The 20,564-nt window shown below is 36.2% G+C and overlaps 1 protein-coding gene across 2 annotated transcripts in view; it reads left to right on the plus strand.

The window, feature by feature from the left end:
* The first annotated feature begins 2,689 nt into the window (after nt 1-2,689).
* The window catches only part of LOC134675239 (nucleoplasmin-like protein), a 201,149-nt gene continuing 183,274 nt past the window's right edge, over nt 2,690-20,564 (plus strand). The window contains exons 1-6 of one of the 2 annotated variants that reach the window (XM_063533456.1): nt 2,690-2,839; nt 3,391-3,530; nt 5,764-5,889; nt 6,496-6,621; nt 7,009-7,059; nt 7,763-7,866. In XM_063533456.1, coding sequence (XP_063389526.1) covers nt 2,818-2,839; nt 3,391-3,530; nt 5,764-5,889; nt 6,496-6,621; nt 7,009-7,059; nt 7,763-7,864 — 567 coding nt within the window. In that variant the 5' untranslated portion in view covers nt 2,690-2,817 and the 3' untranslated portion in view covers nt 7,865-7,866. The remainder of the gene's footprint in view (nt 2,840-3,390; nt 3,531-5,763; nt 5,890-6,495; nt 6,622-7,008; nt 7,060-7,762; nt 7,867-20,564) is intronic. The other variant, XM_063533457.1, reaches the window with a different exon arrangement.

Here is a 20,564-nt window from a genome sequence, read left to right on the forward strand (position 1 = left end):
CTAATACTGATACGAAACAGTTGCTTATAATTTACAAAAGGCGCAATCTTAGTCCTGCTCACGTCTCCTGAATCATCCTGTATATTTATAACATTATTTATTAAAAAATGTTTTACATATAGAAATATACACTGAAAATTAAATCCTGACAACTTAATAAAAAATAGACATTAATAAAGCGCATTCACAAAATTTTCAGTAGAATACAAACACACACTTTACACACACAGATACACTAAACTTAACACACGGCATTTTACACAGATTTCCAACTTGTATTCATACATTTCTTCACGGGTAATTACTACGCTTCCCAGATGCGTTATGACGAAATATGTATCTTCAACAGCCGTTGCTCCGCATTTAGCACATTTTCTACGTGCATTGCTGTAATTCATGTAGGTACAGAATTACAGAGTCTTAAGTGGCAGTACCGCTACGACCGCTACGTTGTATTTATTATTTAAATATTTAATAAATAAAATTTTCGTTATGAACTTTAACCACAGCAGTTGAACAGAGTCATTAACAAATATATTTTTTTTATTATGGTGGGTAGACTTACTTCTACCCTCCATATATTTTATGAACATTGATAAAGACAGTTGGAAGCAAATATTCATTATAAAACTTAATAGCGTGTAATGAAGTTTTAAGCGTTTTAAGTCCCGTTTTATGATTAATAATGTATAAAATTCGTGAAAATTTAAATCAGAGTTGGGAGCAATGTTGCTGTAGAAAAATGTTTTTATTTTTATTACTCGCAACTTTTTCTAGGAGGCCAAAGCACACACAGATGTTTTTATAGGAAGTGAACAGGCCTTGATAAGGCTGATTTCAAGTTGAAATATCGTTAAAAAGTTAGTATCGTTACCACTGGGAGACAAATTTTTAGTTAAAGTTATAATTTCAACCCACGTTAATACTTAACGTCAATAATTAACGTCAAAAGTAGGTATTGCTAACTTTTTTCCTCCAACTAACTATGAGTAACTATTCATTAACTTACAGTGTCGTTTACATATATTATTATTGTACCGAAATATTAGATACCACAGGAGCAGGACAGGGCACCCTAGCATTTCAGAAGAAAAAGTTAATGACCACTACTTTTGAAGTTATAAAAACGGCTAATTAAAAAAAATGTATATTGACGTATGATATGATTATCTAGAGGTAAGAAATCACGAAATAAATCCCTAAATAAGATGCTCCGCTCCAATAAATTTAATATTTAAGCGAATTTATACAAGCATGCCAACTCGCTTTTCAACAATATGTTACGTGTTAGTTTCCGTGTCATCTCTTTCCTTTAATATCGTAATTATCGCAAACGAATTATGCCGGCTACACACGTAACTATAAATCGTAGCGATTAATGCCGGCTACATACGTAACGATAAATCGTTGCGATAAAACTGTGCAGTCCGACTGTGCAGATAAATCGAACCGTGTGTATGACAAATCGTTGATCGGTGGCAGTTGCAAATTATATCAGAAAAATCGTTGTCGAAGCGAACTGCACAGTTTTATCGTTGCGTGTGGATGGCGATCGGTCATTTCGGCAGTACTTCACGTAGCTTGCTTGTGTGCGCACGTTCGTTCCTCAAGTAAATAATGAAAAATATAAAAATGAATCCATATTTCTCTTGGTCACGTCATCACGCGTGAACGGCTGGACCAATTTTGCTAATTCTTTTTGTCTTAAAGTTGGTCAAGCAAAAAATAAATAAATTTAAATTTAAACTGTTTATTTCAGTAAAATATGCACATCATTCATATAATATCAAGCTTAACTACTAATCTTAACTTTAAGAGATTTTTTGAGTTAAGGAGTCTTATTTTAAATATTTATATATAATTAATATTTTTTATAGGTACATAATAGCATAATAGGTCATATAATTCGGTGATTTCGGTATACTGCCCTCTTATTTTAATTAGGTATTTTTTAATAATATTTCTTGCTTGTCTATTCGTCCGTCCTTCTATAAGTTTTAGTAATTCCTTTGAAAATCTATTCAAGATGCTCGGTAAGATGCAGTTCCACACTCTCTGCCTGTATACATTGTCATATATTGTTTGGTTATTGTCAGGAGAAGTTTCTTATGACAGAAAAAAAATAAGAAAGTTGCGCGGAACATTAGAAAATTTAAGAAAACTAAACTTCCATATTAACTTTGATGACATGGATAACATGTTTCTTGCGTGAGCTTCTGCGGAGAACTGACGACCGACGCCGATATCGGAGGCGTGTGGAGGCACTAGGAACGTTCGATTTATCGCACAGTCGGACTGCACAGTTTTATCGCAACGATTTATCGTTACGTGAGTAGCCGGCATAAGCTGTGCAGTCCGATTTGCGCAGTTTTATCTACCGTGTGTATGACAAATCGTTGTCGATTATCGTAACGTGTGTTGCCGGGGTTAAGTCACCGCCATATTTGCGCACCGCGAAGTGTGTTGCGGGCTATAATACCACTATAAAGCTAGAGTCAGATAAAAATAACCATGCAATGATTTTTATAGCACAGACGAGTAAACTGCAAGTGTTATTAAAACGACTTAATTTTATATAATTTTTTCTTTAAAAAAATTAGATGTTTGACGTTTAAAATTAATTACACTAATGCACAGACTATAAAAATTGCAGCAGAGTTATCTTGGTCTGACTCTTGGTAGTGGGGAGTTTTCTACATACTAGGGTATTTATGAGGTTAGGCTGACAACACCAGTGTTCAAGTCTTCAGATTTTTGTGTGCGCCGGCTTCGCACGTGAACGTGTCGCGAAAATCTCATAAAATTAGTGAAATCACCATGTCGGACGAATATTTTTATGGTAAGCGGTGACCTTTGATATATTACGCTATAGATCGTGTAATTATTTATGAAGTAACGTCTGTACTTGTATGAGAAATACCTACTTATTGTTAGCGTCCGTTTTGACACCCGGCTAACTCGCCATTTTAATATTATTTCAGTGGTTTTCCTAAGTTGCTTAATAAATCGTGCTTTTTATACTCTTACTTGTGTTTACGCGAAGTTATGTTCAATGGTGACTTAAATTTGCAAATTCGCAACGAACTTGCCGCCATTTTCGATCAAGGTTTGCGAAATGTGAAATGGCTAATTTGACCGGGGGCCACAGGATGGACGGCGGTGAATTCTTCGGCAACGTGGTTATATCTTCGCCCCAAGCTCATATCTACGCGCGGTATCGATTTTCCGCCCCGCGATATGTTCGCAAATATGTTTGACACTCGGTAGGCGCGTAATTTAAAAGTGGCGTCCAAGCGTCGAGCAGTCGCATCTCGTTTCTGGGAAGTGCAGGGATGAAGGGCGTGTGCGAGGTTTGAGGTTATGGAGTGACGTGAGTGGCCGGTGTTGCAGGTGTGACCTTGTCCTCGACGCACCAGTCGGAGACGTGGGACCCCGAGGCGAAGGTGGAGTACCCGCGCAGCAACAAGCTGCTCATCCGCCTGGCGCTGCTCGGGCCCGACGCCAAGCCCGACGAGTTCAATGTGGTGCAGGTGAGACAATGACAATAACAAACTGTATTTACAACTAGTCACGTAGTGATACCTATCACTATCTTTGATTTTTGTACAAGGTCACAACCATCTAAATACCGCGTTATTATCAAATGGTGTTATGATGACTCATTTGGCTGTTTTTGCAAATACTCCAGTAGGTATATTATGTACCTCTGTTCCTGAGTAAAAATATAAATGTGTGGACACTTGAAGTACCTATCTCTAGATGTTTTTGGGCACTTGGCTGCTATTAGTGCTATTTCTTGTGCTAACTTTACGTTCTAAAATGTACTTGGTTCACATTTCATCATTTCTGCTATAAATTACTCTCATTCGCTAATTTCTCTCATGTTTAGTATTTAGTTGTGTTTTTGCATACCTATCTTAAGTATGTCATAAAACCCTAACAAGTGTCGGTAAAGTCCGAAGCATGTTAATCATATATCAGATAGATCAAAATTTACTCTAATAGCTTATGCTGCAATATGTTTGCTGTAGACAGCAGAAACCAGTGTTGGGCAAAAAGTAATTGAATTACTAATTAACAATTGCAATTACAAAATGTAATTCCAACAAATAATTTCCATTACATGTGGAAAGTAATTAAAATTTTAATTACTAATTACAATTGCAAAATGTAATTAGTAATTAAATTATTAATTACATTTTGTAATTGAAATTTGTAATTTAATTACTTTTTTGAATTACAATTACTTTTATAGAATGCAAGTTTTTGATCATCTTTATTTCCAAAATCAGATGAACATTTTGAATGGTTTTAAATTTGACTAAGCAACATTGTCAATGTTAACTTTGGTTGATTTGGTTGGACTGTAGCAAAGGGAGGGCTGGGAGTTAGAATTTTTTTCTGATTAAGTGGTGTCATTATGATACTATTTTTAAATGATTGTAATGTGTAGATCACGTCAAAATAAGCATCTTTTACTGGAAAAACTTTTCTCTAAAATAAAATTTGGCTGAGTTAGACGCCTCCAAAGATTGATGTTTTTAAAGGGAGCTGGGACTTAGAAAATTTTCATCGCGAGTGGTGTCATTATGACATATATTTTAAATGACTGTAACGTATAGAACACGTTAAAATAGGCTACTTTTACCTGAAAAACTTTTTTCTAAAATTGAAAATAGCGGACTGTATCACAGGGGGGCCGTTTCTGGGACTTACAATTATTTTTGAGAAAATGAAATAAACAGGGGTTTTAAAACAGTTCTTAATAAAGTTTTAGAAAAAAGTTATTCAAGTAAAAGTAGCTTATTTTGACGTGTTCTATAACAATCATTTAAAATATATGTCATAATGACACCACTCGCGATGAAAATTTTCTAAGTCCCAGCTCCCTTTAAAAACATCAATCTTTGGAGGCGTCTAACTCAGCCATTTTTTATTTTAGAGAAAAGTTTTTCCAGTAAAAGATGCTTATTTTGACGTGATCTACACATTACAATCATTTAAAAATAGTGTCATAATGACACCACTTTGTCAAAAAAAATTCTAAGTCCCAGCCCCCCCTTTGCTACAGTCCAACCCGAAAGGCACCTTAGGTCGGCGCTTACGTCATTATTAGCGGCGCCCCAATACTAATGCGGTGCTACGCGACGTAAGCGCCAACCGCCATATTCAACGTGGTTTGTCACATAGTACCCTGTAAAGGTATGATTCCAGGGATAAAAAATATGTTATAACGTTATCCAGCGTATAATGGAATTTATGGAATTCATAAAAGTTTTTCTTTATAATTACTCCAAGTAAATTTGTTCATATTTGCATATTATTAAAAAGGTAAATGAAAAGTAATTGAGTAATTGAATTACTAATTAATGTAATTACAATTGCAAATTACACAGAAAATTTAATTACATGTAATTAAATTTTATGTAATTCAATTACATTGTAATTCAATTACATGTAATTAAATTAGTAATTAAATTACACGAGTAATTAATTACGCCCAACACTGGCAGAAACACAATGTTTTGTAACATAGAAGATAAGAAACGACAATGTTTTGTAACATCTAATTTTGTTAATGAATGGTGTGTTTACATGAAACCTTTTGTAAACATAAAATTAATATTTGTATTCCAATGAAGCTACATAAAACAAAAGTTAGGGCCGCACTTTAGGACACTAGGATGACAGTGTTGTTGTTTTATAGTGTTTAACATGTTTGTTTGAAGATAATACTTAACAAAAGCTTGCAACTATTTTCAGGTAGAAACAATGTCACTACAAGACTCTATCAAGATCCCAGTGGCCATCCTGAAAGTGGGAGAGACGCGGCAGGCGCGGCTAGACCTAGAGTTCCCTGATGCTCCCGTCACATTCACACTCATCCAGGTACTATTATTATTTATATATAAGTCTAAATAATAATTGAGTCCAGTGTGCTCTCAGAAAATGTTTCAGCACATTATAAGTTTACAAGATGTAGTCAAAAATTGTTTTGTCTTTCTTACTGTTAGTAACAAATCACCATATTAATCGCCTTATTGTCTATTGCAGACAAAAGCATGTTGTAAATGTTAAAGCTTATTTTACTGGCCTTTTCTTCACAGCCCGTACAATAATATGGCCTGCTTTCTCAGAATGTCTTTAGGCACCCTCAGGCAGCTTAGCTTTCTCTGAAATGTGAAGCATATTTGGGACATATCATTTTATAATGTACTTTTTGATGTGGAAAGCTACATTTCGTATTATAAAATATATATGAGTTTTACAAACAAGTCTCATTCTCATCAAGTCATATCTCTCTTGACAGCCCAAACATTTTGGTTTGATGATGATAAAACTAACCACGTGTTATTTGACGGGTGCGCGGCGCCGTTTTGGCGCTGCGCTGCCTGCTCGTGATTGCATTCGAGGCATTTGTCTGAAAATTTGCCCAAAACAAGATAATAAGACGTCAAATGTTTCATATTAGTTAACTCGTGTTTGTGTGTTCAGGGTTCTGGCCCAGTACATCTCATCGGCCAGCACCTGCTCGGAGCGCTCGTGGAGGAGTTTGAAGATATGGAGGAGATGGAAGAAGAGATGTTGGATGAGGAGGAGGGAGATGACTCTCAGTTCAAGGTCAGTTGGTTGTCTGTTGATCCTTGCTTTAAACTAAAACTGGATGACCAGTCCTTATTAATCCCTGATCTTTGTTATTAATGACAGCATTATTGCTTCACCTGCAACCTGTATAAATTAGAAACGGAAAACAAGGAAATCTTTGACATATTCAAAAGACAGTACCTCAGCAACTACAAGAAGTATTTAGATGTTTTGATCGTATGTTTGACTAATTCATGATTTGTAAATAGACATGTAGGATAAATTTATCAAAACCTGACATTTCAGTATTCCTGTCACTGTCATTTTTGACAAATGATCAAATTGACAGACGTGAGGGAAATTCTAATGTCTTGTAACTTAAACTTGTGTGATCACTGATTCAGTAGCTTGCTAAATTTACAGGAAGATGAGAATAAAAGGAAATCATCTGCAGGCAAGCGCAAGACGAATGAGGTACTGAAAACCTTCAACTAATAACTTAAATAGGAGGAGTGCTCACAGAGGGAAAAGGATTCCGCCCAATTCTGCTAACCCATTTAAGGCCCATGACATTTATATATGTCACATCTATAGGCAATGTTATATGCCTTACTTACACAGTAGTGCTGGGCCTCGAATGGGCTTAATAATAACAGTCTTGTGCCAATGTCTATCTTTAAAATTTATTTGCATTTATTTCCTGCTGAATCATTGACTGTTATGAAATAGTAAAACTGGGCGGTCACAGCATAGAAAATGTGCTGTCACAAAATTTTATTGCAACTTATGTTGTTCCATTACATTGGCTGTTGGTTTTCTGTATACTCATTCATTCCCTTTACCTTCTGATAGCTCAAACACGTTTTTAGAAACCTGCTATGATATAAATGCCGCATTTATTTGTTTTAGTTTGATGATGATAAAACCAACCATGTCGTATGACGGGTGCGCGGTGCCGTTTTGGCGCCGCGCCGCCCGCAAGTGATTGCTCTCGAGGCATTTGTCTGAAAACTTAAAACTGCGCATGCGGCACAATTCTTCTTCGATATCGGCTTTTTCTATTTAACTGCCAACTAAAAAAATTAATTTAAAATTACCTTAGTATTTGTGTTGTCGTAGAAGTACAGTAGAAATTAACGTGTTGAAGGCCCTTTTGTGACTTAAACATATGTTTCAGGATGACGACGACGAGGAGGGTGAACCCAAGGGCAAGAAAGCGAAAATGTCAAACAACGCCAAAGGCAAAGCTCCGTCTCCGAAGAAGAACGCCAAGAAGTGAGCGGCCGCACCCCTCCCCCCCTCCCCCCCGCGCCGCCGCCGACGCCCCGGAGTCGACCAACACTCCACAAGACTGACGCCTTCGCCGGGCGAAACTGAGAAATCTTCTTTTGCAATTCCTTTATCTCTGTCTGTACCTTGATCGTAACGAGCGCGATAGAGATAGCGGAGTTCCGAAAAACGGACGGGGGCACGGGCGGCGGCCGCCTAGTTTACGTTTACGATAGTGTGGTACGATAATTCTGCCTAGGTTAGCGTGTATCAGCGTGCATCAGCGTGCCTGCGAGAGTGAGTGAGCGAGCGCGAGCCGGCGCCGGACCGCATCCGGAACCGGTTCACCGCAGCCGGACCCGGACGCGGGTCGGGACGCGGACCGAATCCGGTGTGATTCTTCACTAATTTTTATTTTTTCAAGATTTCCATTCCTTATTGTTGTAGCGTTATGGATGTCGAATTTAATATTAAGTCCGGATGTATTTTTAAGTTTAATTAAATAGTTAAGACGTAAATAAACATTGAATCGATAGCCGCCGGTCGACATTTAATTATTTTTTGCTAACGATTTCTCATTTCAGAATGAAAACTGATAATCTATGTTTGTACATATAAAAGCATAACGGTAACAATAAAACGAAAACATTTCTAAACTTTCTCTGCTTTTTATTTCAAGTATTTAGTGTATTTACCCATGGAAACATTGGAAACTGCTTAAGTAAAGCCTTAGAGCATTCAGTAACTGGAGACGCCTTGGCTGCCTTCCGGAACATAATGTTGAATTCTCATAATGTTGAATTCTCGAAATGTTGGATTCTCATAATGTTGAATCTCAAAATGTTGAATTCTCAAAATGTTGAATCTCCAAATGTTGAATCTCAAAATGTTGAATTCTCGAAATGTTGAATTCTCAAAATGTTGGATTTCAAAATGTTGAATTCTCAAAATGTTGAATTCTCAAAATGTTGGATTCCCAAAATGTTGATTCTCAAAATGTTGGGTTCCGGGAATTTTTAAACAGTTTTAACCTTTTGACCGCCATCGTCTTATATGAGACAAAGTGACAAGGTAAATGACACCTTCATATATTATGAGTATGACAGAGTTCAAACTTGAAAGTTAATTTTTTGACGTACGGCGGTAGTGGCGGTTTAGTTCGTCATCTATGTTTATTATCAATCGCTGCTCTATTAGTGCACTGCCTTATGGGAATATAGTTCAGAGCCGGAAACCGCTACCAACTTTTAGTATGTTGTTGGGCATGGTATTAGGTCTCCAAAACTGCCGGGAGACGGCGGCGCGCCGGCCATCTACTTTAGCGGAATGACGTCATCAAAATGACTCCCGCTTCGTTGCGAATATTGCATACTGCACCCAAACTATGCATGGCACATACACGTGTGGGGTATTGAATGGTGTGGTACTATACAGCACGTCCACGGATGATTTTATTATTTCTTTTGCGGTACATATTCATGAAAAGAAATGTACTTTTATGTACTTATGTTTTTAAAAAATGTACTCGCACGGTTTTGGCATAGCGACATACAGGTCGTGGTCGTGCTGACCGTGCTGTATAGATACTGCCTGGCACGACCACGACCACACTATAATTATTATGGTTAATTTAATGGTCAAATGAATACAAAACAAATGTACTCAAATTGTACTATCTACAAGCACATCAAAATGTGACAGTGGTACTGTAAAAATCGCTGTAATGGTTAAAACAGGTGAACCTAAGGGCTGATTTAGACGGCGCGCGAACTCGCATGCGACGTTCATACCATTGCGGATTATGATTGGTCGGTTGAATTGGACATAATCCACAGTCCGCAATGTAACTAAAATCGCATGAGGGTTCGCGCGCGCGTTATGTCTAAATGTGGGATCATCTATGTAAATGGACCTTATTGTCGATGGCGTTTACGCCGCACTGCGACGCGCAGCATTGTATTTGTATCGGAGCATCGTTTATAATGGCGGAAGCGCCATCGACAATAAGGTCCCTTTTCATTGATAACGTCACAATTACAAAAGATTTGGGCGTTTGAAATCGTACTTTTATTGTTCATTACGATTGTTGTGCATAACAACTAACCACAATGTAATGAAAGTCGCATGCGAGTTCGCGCGCCGTCTAAATCAGCCCTTAGGTTCACCTTTTTTAACCATTACAGCGATTTTTGCAGTACCACTGTCACATTTTGATGTGCTTGTAGATAGTACAATTTGAGTACATTTGTTTTGTATTCATTTGACCATTAAATTAACCATAATATAGTGTGGTCGTGCCAGGCAGTATCTACACAGCACGACCACGACCTGTATGTCGCTATGCCAAAACCGTGCGAGTACATTTTTTTAAAAACATAAGTACATAAAAGTACATTTCTTTTCATGAATATGTACCGCAAAAGAAATAATAAAATCATCCGTGGACGTGCTGTATAGTACCACACATTGAATGAAAGCCAATTAAATAAACTATATTTTATTTATGCAAAGTATACCAAAATATGCACCAGTTTAAGAGAAATTTACAAAAAAAATAAAAAGCACGTAAAAAAATATTCGATTATTTGAGTATTCCGAGGGCTTAGCCTTATATAGAAGCAAAATTTAACTACGAGCGTAGCGAGTAATTCGAAAAGTGGAATCTTGAGTGGTGCAAGGCTTTCAAGGCTGAGCTGAGAAGGCTGGCCGAATTTTCTCTCTAATCCTCCGAAATACAGGTTACCCAGGGTCATTCGAAGCCTCCATTAAGGCATCTTGCTAACTCATCGAGGCGACGCCCGCTAGGCCTGCTAACATCTACGGCCTGAGGGTTTCTACGTTAGATGCCAAGCCACGCCAGGTGGTTCACGTTTGTATGGGAAAAATTCAAACTCTAGCTAGAAGAAGCGGCACCCTCTCATTTTGTTACACTTGTTCTGTTGACTAAATATGCCAAGTTTTGTAATCTTATCTCAACTACAAGGGGGTGCTCAAACACTTTGAAATTTTTCAAAGTTGTATGAAATCCAAAAAAATCAAGTTATTATTTTTTTGTGTTTTATGTAAGTAGTAGTTTTCACAGTATGTGAAAGCGTGATTTAAAAGTTTTTAAGTAGAAAATCATTTTTATTTCTATTTTTGTATGATTTTTTTAGGTAAAATTCTAAAAATCTTACTTTTGAAAAATTATAAAAAATAGAAATAACTTATAAATCACATGTACAAATAATGTGAAAACAGATACTTACATAAAACACAAAAAAATAATAACTTGTTTTTTTTTGGTTTTCATACAACATAAAACATTTTCAAAGTGATTGAGCACCCCCTTGTAGCTGAGATAAAATTACGAAACTTGGTGTATTTTATCAGCATAATAAGTGTAACAAAATAAGGGGCTGCCCCGACGGAAAAAAAAAATGTTTTTTGAACCACCCTAGCCAGGCCATAATAGTAAAGGTCTAATTATTGAATTTTAATTTTTTGTCCGACTACGGCAGAATTTGCTATCTATGCGTGCATGTGTAGGTACCGGTTGCATGAAACTACTGAACTGATTTTGATAAATGAGGTGTCAATTTATTTGTCTTTGTAGCCCAGGTCACAAAAGCTACATTTTAACCGACTTTGAAAGGAGGAGATTAGGTAGTTAAAGAAACAGTATTTTGCTTACTTATCAAGTAAATTATTATTTTTTTAATCAAGGTTCCATTCGAAAATGTCGTTTTCATGTATTTTATGTAATGTTCATTTAATACTCGAATTATAGAACTATTCTTTGCATAATATGAGCGCATTAAGGTAGAATTGTTGGTGCGCTTTAGTTTTTTTTCCACTACTCCACAGTTTTTATCGGAAATGTAAAATTTTAATTGTGATGTAGGTATAATTAAATAACTGGTTTTTTAAATATTATATTTACAATTACATTTTTTTTTAATTTTTTGAGGAAAGTATACATTTTTAGGAAAAAAGTGTCAATGAAAGAGATAATCCTTAATAAATTCTTAATAAAAAAGGTCATAAATTCATTTTTTTATATGATGCACCATATTCATGTATTAGCTTGTCAAAATTCGAAAACCCTAAACTCATTTATTATACACGGTGTAACATGAGGAAACCGAATAATTTTAACAGCGTATTCCTAATCATATTTAGTAGTCTGTTCGAGATCCTGAAAACGGTGAAAAATAAAGGTACTACTCCTAAAAATACGTGTGATACCTCATTAAGTTCGTCATGATGTCTAGAAAAATATATTCGAAGCGTGTATTAGCACACAAAAATTATCAAAAGTTATAAACAAAAAAAGGGAGGAAAAGTAGTTATTTGTTATTTCCCCATTATCTCAATAAGTATCAATATTTAAGAAACTGAAATTAATGTTATAGAAGAGGAGGATATTTCCAATCAAACATTCCATACTTGCAGAACTGTATCTCCATTATTTATACTTTTCATTCAACGCTGAACACAGCCCTCCGCGCCTCATTTTCTAGAAACGCGAGCGGCGTGAAAATACGATTACCTAACATTAAATATAATTTTAAAGGTATTAAATATTCATTGAAATATTAAAAAAAAATATGGTGTATTTAAAACATGTCAACACATGTCATACTTGAAGAAATTTATCTTAAAGTTATTTTTAAATATTAATAATTTTTGAGATATTGGGGAAAAAAAATAACTACTTTTTCCTCCCTTTTTTGTAAATAACTTTTGATATTTTTTGTGTGCTAATACACGCTTCGAATACATTTTTCTAGACATCATGACGAACTTAATGAGGTATCACACGTATTGTTAGGAGTAGTATCTTTATTTTTCACCGTTTTCAGGATCTCAGACTATAGAGACAAAAATGTCCTATAAACTTTTTTGAAATTCGGCTAGTTTCAGAGTCAATACCAATAAAAAAAAAGTATTTATTGTTACATAGTGCAAAACGCCTTTTTGATGGCGATGTTGCTGCTATGGGACGTAGTATAAATATGCTTATTGATAGATGTCAAAAAGTGACAAGTAACACTTTGCAAAAACAAAGTATTACGAAAAAAAAGTAAAAATCCATTTTGACTGACAAGTTTACCAATAAAATTTACTTTTTATGTACAAATGTATTCAAAAAACCGGGCAAGTGCGAGTCGGACTCGCGCACGAAGGGTTCCGTTCCATAATGCAAAAAAAAAACAAAAAAAAGCAAAAAGAAAACGGTCACGGTACTGACCCCTCCCGACGTTGCTTAACTTTGGTCAAAAATCACGTTTGTTGTATGGGGGTATTTAAATGGGGCTTAAATCTTTATTTTATTGTTTTTAGTATTTGTTGTTATAGCGGCAACAGAAATACATCATCTGTGAAAATTTCAACTGTCTAGCTATCACGGTTCGTGAGATACAGCCTGGTGACAGACGGACGGACGGACGGACGGACAGCGAAGTCTTAGTAATAGGGTCCCGTTTTACCCTTTGGGTACGGAACCCTAAAAATGAAGAAAAAAACAAAAAAATAATTTTTTTCGCCGAAATTGACCTAAACTCATATACTTAGTGAATAGAATCAGGCGTTACTTTGCGGAAATCCATATTAATTCAAACTAAATTATTACTTTGCTAATCCGCGAAAAGATAACGTGCTAGTCAATCAGTGCTAACCCGTTATACTTACTTGCGTATTTTTACATGCAATTAATATTCCCACCCTCCCACCGCAAAAATAAATACGCAAATAAATATAACAAACCACCACCAAAAGAATAATACTCGACACGTGTTTCGCCTCTCTACGAGGCATCCTCAGGAGTTGTTGACGGTCTGACGCCCGGCGACGGAATGACCTGTCTTAGAATGGTCGGCCATATTTATACCTTGACCACTCCCCCTACTGTGCAAGTGTGAGTGAGATGGAAAAATTCGTAATAACGGCGTAGGCGCAACATTGTTCGTTAAGAATCATGCCCCTATTGTTGTACCTCTAATTATTTCCAGTTGTTCCAGAACACCCAAACACAATCCCTTTTCGCAAACATGTAAAATATCAAACAAAAGAATGATTCTCAGACAAAGTGTGGCCTGTATCTAGTAAGTGCTTTGCAAAATTGGACTTCTCTGGATGGTTATGTCTATATGCCGCAACATGCTCTTTATACGTAGTAGTGAAATTACGGCCCTTTTGCCCCACATACACTTTATTGCAATCGTCACAGGTAAGCTTATAAACTCCAGACTTTTTTCCATTCTCAATCTTATCTTTGCCATTGCAAAGCTTTGGGTGCAAAGTGTTATTTGTCTTAGGCCACAGGAATGTCGTTAGACTTTAAAATTTTGTAAATTGCATCAGATAACTTGCCAACATAAGTTATGCTCGCTTTATATTTCTTAATCGGTTCAGAGGATCGTGCCGCATACGACATAGTGTTGACTATACTATTCTGCTTTTTTCTGATGATACCATCCACAACAGACTTATCGTACCCATTTGAAACTGCTAACTGATAAATATTATTTAATTCAATCTGATAGTGTTCATCAGAAAGAGGCACAGTCAACATTCTATGCACATAACAATGAAAAGCAGCCAACTTATGCTGCCACGGATGCGTGGAAGAAGCCGGGATCACTGTACCGGTATGTGTGGGCTTACGGTAAATTTTGAACTGATGCCTGTTGTTTACTTTAGTGATTGTTAAATCTAAAAATGCCCCCCCCCCTGGCACTGACTAAAATAACCGACTTGGTTTCACATAAATCTCAAAACTTTTTTGTTGCATTGCGAGACTTGCATCTTTTTACATGTAATGTTTTTGATGGGATTTATACTACGTCCCATAGCAGCAACATCGCCATCAAAAAGGCGTTTTGCACTATGTAACAATAAATACTTGTTTTTTTAAAAATTGGTATTGACTCTGAAACTAGCCGAATTTCAAAAAAAGGTTATAGGACATTTTTGTCTCTAAATATGATCAGGAATAGGTACGCTGTTAAAATTATTCGGTTTCCTCATGTTACACCGTGTATAATAAACGAGTTTCGAACCCTAAGTAAAAACTATCTTATTTCGAATTTTGACAAGCTAATATGTACATAAATGTGTAATATGAAAAGTGCTCAAGTGGGGACCACGGACTAGCAAACGCAGCGTAGGACGTCCACCCACAAGATGGACGGACGACCTTGTTAAGGCCGCCGGAAGACGCTGGATGCGGATCGCTTCCAACCGGTACGAGTGGAGGTCCAAGGGGGAGGCCTATGTTCAGCAGTGGACGTCTTATGGCTGAGATGATGATGATGATGATGAATATGATGCATCATATAAAAAAATGAGTATGACCTTTTTTATTAAGAATTTATTAAGGATTATCTCTTTCATTGATACTTTTTTCCTAAAATGTATACTTTCCTCAAAATATTTAAAAAACTGTGAACCGGGACCTATTTCATGCAAAAAGGGGGGGGTTGCGTCAGGGGCAGGGTAAGGGACACTAGTGTGCGTAAAGCACCATACCCTAAGGTATCATACTACATTCATAAAAGGCTGGCTATAATTAGTTTATCAAAAAACACAATTTGACCGAATCATTAGTGGTATAGCAACCTGCGACTAAACTAACAAATAAATAAAAAACTGTGTAAAAGTTAATGTATTTATGTTTATATTTAGAGAATTATGAACCTAGGTAGGTAGTTTAAAAAAACAAAGTATTTTCTCTTATACAAAAATAACTACAAAACAAAATATTATTATTTTCTTCTCCATATAGATACTTACTATACGGATTAACTTAAAATATAATAATTATTTTTGGTAATTTACGTACCTAGCTTAAGCCTAGTAAATATTATTTTACGGAGAAACTTCAAAGGCGAAATTAATTGTTTTTCTAATTGAGTCAATAGTTTTTCATACTTTTGGTCAAAAATAATATCTCTTAGTCTTCGATTTTTTTGGAACGGAAGAAACATACCTCTTCCAATTTTCCTGTCAAAATAATATGCTTCTTTTTGTATCGTATGCCATATGAGAAATATATTAGGTGTCTTTGGGAGTCTAGAATTCAATTTGCGATGATACCCTTCACACGAATTCGTAGTTCTATGGGCGTCATGTGCACAGCTTAACAAATTGTAGTCCTTATTATACCAGGTGTCTTCAAAATATTTCACAAACAAATTCATTTTCGGTGTATTTGGAGCTATATCTTTAATCACATGCCAGGTGTTTTGCATGTGTATGGAAGGCAGTAGAACAAAATAAGAGCATAATCGGACAATGTTCCTTTCAGATTTATTGACAAACTTATTAGTGGTTTTCTTTTTCTTTTCGGTTATCTCTAATTCTTTCGCCTTGTCCCAAATCGCTTTATTATAATGATGATAACACCCTGTAATTTTTACATCTTCATATATCTGTTTTACAGCATTAATAGGGGCAATTTCGTAATCACATTTGAACAGTCTTATGTTGACTTTGAGTTCATTTTTCATCAGTGAAAAAAGTCGAGTATAAGTTCTTTGCGTTTTGTTCGGTAAAAAAGCATATATGACTGGATAAACATGTATGCTTTTTTTATCAGAATATACATCAAGATGCAAAATATATAATTGAAAAAAGGGTCGCGGACAAACGCGGAAAGTTCCATCGCCATAGTACGAAATACTTTTGGCACAACGTAAAGTTTTCAACGTTTTGCGGGAACAAATTAGAATTATCTTTTCCTCATTTCCATCTTCAATCACAGTAAACTTTTCTCGCAACCCTTGTGGTATTCTAACGTCGTCAAGTTTTTTAAAACATAATTTATCTGAATCTAATAGTACATTTCGATGCTAGTGCGGAAGGTATGTCATTACTTCACGAGTTCCGAGATATCTTGCCACGAGCCGCAGGCGAGTGGCAAGACTCGGGACGAGTGAAGAATGACATTTCCGCACGTGTATCGAACGACGTTTTTTAATACAGTTGCGAAAAAATAAGAAAAACATTGTTAATCGTACACTAAACAAAAGTGGTAACAGTGACAGCTCGGTTAGACGTCGTCTTTAAGTATATTATATCTATGGGCGTTTGGCAGCTATTCCGTTCCATTCAGTTAACTTATTAAGAACGGAATTTTCAATATTGAATATTAAAAAATAAACGTGTTATAATGATGAAAAGGTAAGTAGTTAAATATGAAATATGTAATATTTTTCGTATTCTTACATTATACGGTAGGTTTTTATGCTGATTACGACGTTTAAAGGAAACTAATATTAACACTCATCAATAAGTAGTCGTGAATTGGAACAAGTATAAATTTAAAAAAATTGGAAAAGTAAAAAGCACTAGTTCGAGATAACCAACTTTCCGCACGCTAAACAGCTACGTAAAGTAGCACTTTTTGAGCAACTGTATTAAAAAAATTGTTTTTATTTAACTACTTACCTTTTCATCATTATAACACGTTTATTTTTTAATATTCAATATTGAAAATTCCGTTCTTAATAAGTTAACTGAATGGAACGGAATAGCTGCCAAACGCCCATAGATATAATATACTTAAAGACGACGTCTAACCGAGCTGTCACTGTTACCACTTTTGTTTAGTGTACGATTAACAATGTTTTTCTTATTTTTTCGCAACTGTATTAAAAAACGTCGTTCGATACACGTGCGGAAATGTCATTCTTCACTCGTCCCGAGTCTTGCCACTCGCCTGCGGCTCGTGGCAAGATATCTCGGAACTCGTGAAGTAATGACATACCTTCCGCACTAGCATCGAAATGTACTATTCCTTGCTCTGTATAAGGCGGGACGAACCGATGAATATGAGGGTAAATCATATACAGGAAAATTAGGATAACATTTTTTAAATTCTGTTACCTTGTTTTCGAAAATATCTTGAATAGATTTCAAGTCATCACAGACCTCTTTCTTGATGTTATTCAGAAGCTCCCTTATTAATAATGAATTGTCATTTTTTATGCAACATTTATGAACTGTTTCACGTATTATTTTAGTTTTGTCCTTATTCAGTGTGACCGTTGCGGTACATACATTCCGATTAGTACATTTCCATCGTGTGGAGCCATCAAAATTAGTTTTTCCATCTTTACTCATAGTATACTTTCCTTTAAATACTAGTATGTCTTTTTTCTTTTGGTTTTTCATAAAATTTATTACTTTATACGGATTCATGGTAAGTGTGTTAATATTTTAGTAAATAATATGTATTTATCACTTTTTATCAAGATGTGTGTGAACAATTCATGAAAAATTTGAGTCGATTGACATCCGTCACTGTTATTGTGATTTTCCTTTTAATTACAAGTGGCCAGTATCAGCTAGATGGGTAAGTAGTTATGCGAAGAGGGTGTAAGTAGGTACTCGTACAGTCAGTAGCAGAAGTCGCTATACACTCCAGCAGGGTGCTCAAAGAGACGTAAACGTTTAAAATTCGGTTGTATGTTTTTTTTTTATGTTTGTTACCTACTCCATATCTCCGTTATTACTGGACCGATTTTGTAAATTCTTTTTTTGATTGTATGTATTTGATGAAGTGGAACAGAACTCTTCAACGACGCATAGTACGTTTAGCGATTTCGAATTTCGATTTTGACTTGGACTGGGACCCGGACTCAGACCCGGACTCGGACCTGCACCCGGACCAGGACTCGGACCCGGAGCTGGCCTTGGACCCAGACTTGGACCTGGACCAGGACCTAGACCCCTATGCTAGAACCTAAGATAATTTTTTTTTTCAATAAATTAGTTGACACAATAAAAGTTTTTTTTTTATGTAATGTCACGCATGACAGAAAAAGTAGGTAGGTAAGTATCAAAACTAGCAAGGAGGATTGCAACGTGCCAAAGCAAAAGGTTTTACACTTTTAAGGGGTGCTCGACCAAAAGTCATAGAGGGACCCTGGCAGTTTTAGAAGCCGCCATTTTTTTAAATGGCTGATTCAAGATGGTGGCCGATTTTCAAGTTTGTCCTAGCGCGCTCAAATTTCGGTCACGGAATCTCGGACCCTCTAGACCAGCGGTCGGCAACCTGCGGCTCGTGAAACTATCACTTGCGGCCCGAGTGCCGTCTTGGCTATTTTGTATGTAATACTGACAAACGACAATGCGCAATCGCGTCACCTCCGTTAACTACTATTATGTGGCCCTTGGCTGCTAAAAGGTTGCCGACCGCTGCTCTAGACCCTAGATTCCTATGAAAAAAAATTGCAAAAAATCCAAGATGGCGGAAAAAATTACCACTTTTTGAAGCTTTTATTTACTTTCACTTGACCGTTGTATGTCTGTCTATAATCAAATCTTGCAAGTTAAATTTGATCCAATTCCCGGTGTCCGATTGAACTGTGATTTTGCATACATATGTAAGTCGGGTAACAATGCAATATTATGGTGTCATCGAGCTGATCTGATGATGGAGACCGGAGGTGGCCATAGGAACTCTGTGATAAAACAACGAAACCTAATTGTGTTTGGGGTTTTTAGAATTGTCTTGATGAGTATTAGTTGCCTGTGGAAAGAAAAGAACAGTCAGCTATAAAAGCTTGTAACAAAAATTAAATTTTTACCAAAAACTTTTTAATTAATTACCACCACCTAATAAATTGAATAAATGGTATTTGCAGTGTATTCAAAATTTAGTCCTACTCGGAAATATTTGAACACCTTGACCGCGATGATTTATCTGATGGCAACTGTACATACAATATGATAATCAAATTGTATTTATTAGACCAAGCCTTAATGGCAACGATTACGCTTCTTGGAACTGTAGAATTCGAGCTCTATACTCCATCCACGTTAACGAGCTAGTATAGCGTTCTCTCTTTTGCACTTTTGTATGCAGATGAAAGGGACAAAAAAGGGCAGTGGGCGTAAACAATGGCACCTCGCTGTTCGACACGGCTTACATGACGTCGCTTCGATTATTTATTTTTATGCATTTCTTATGGTTATTATATTTATTTAATACTCTATTTAGTTAAGTTTTAATAACCAACTGCATGTTTATGATCAATACTGAAATGACATATTGGTGGACTAAGGGCCAGTTGCACCAACCACATTTGACAGACTGATCAACGTGAACCGGCGCGCCCCGGCGCTTTACTATGAAACATTCCATACATAAAAATTTAGCGAACTCTTTAACGATACGAACAGTTTGGTGCAACCGACCCTAAATACTTTAAAGAACTATTTATTGATTATAAACATGCAGTTCAAAATAGTTAAGGATAAGGGATAGTCAAAATATTGATTTAGGTCACTAAATAGGTGTTTGGGTATACATAACAATTCAAAAAAAGAAGGTGTTTGTTAATATAAAAATATTTAGAGCAATTAGACGCGTCCGCACCGTACAATAGACATAGTTGACTATCATGTAAAGCCACCCGATGCACATGCATCGCCCTTATCGCTGACCAATCACGTGCAGTCTGAGTTTTCTGGTACTAGCTCGTTAACGTGGATAGAGTATAATTTAAAATCTACACATTTTGCGATCTGTTCATTATGAGATTTGCACATTTTGCGATCTGCTCATTTTACGTAGCCTGCACATTTTGCGACTTGGACATTCTGCTATGTATCCCTTACCTGGACCTATATCGAGTACCAAAATTTTTAGATTTGTCAAGATTTCAAGATTTACTGTTCAACATTTTGAGAATCAACATTTTGAGAATCAACATTTTGAG

This window comes from Cydia fagiglandana, chromosome 21 (genome assembly GCF_963556715.1).
Source record: "Cydia fagiglandana chromosome 21, ilCydFagi1.1, whole genome shotgun sequence".
NCBI classification, from domain to species: Eukaryota; Metazoa; Arthropoda; class Insecta; order Lepidoptera; family Tortricidae; genus Cydia; species Cydia fagiglandana.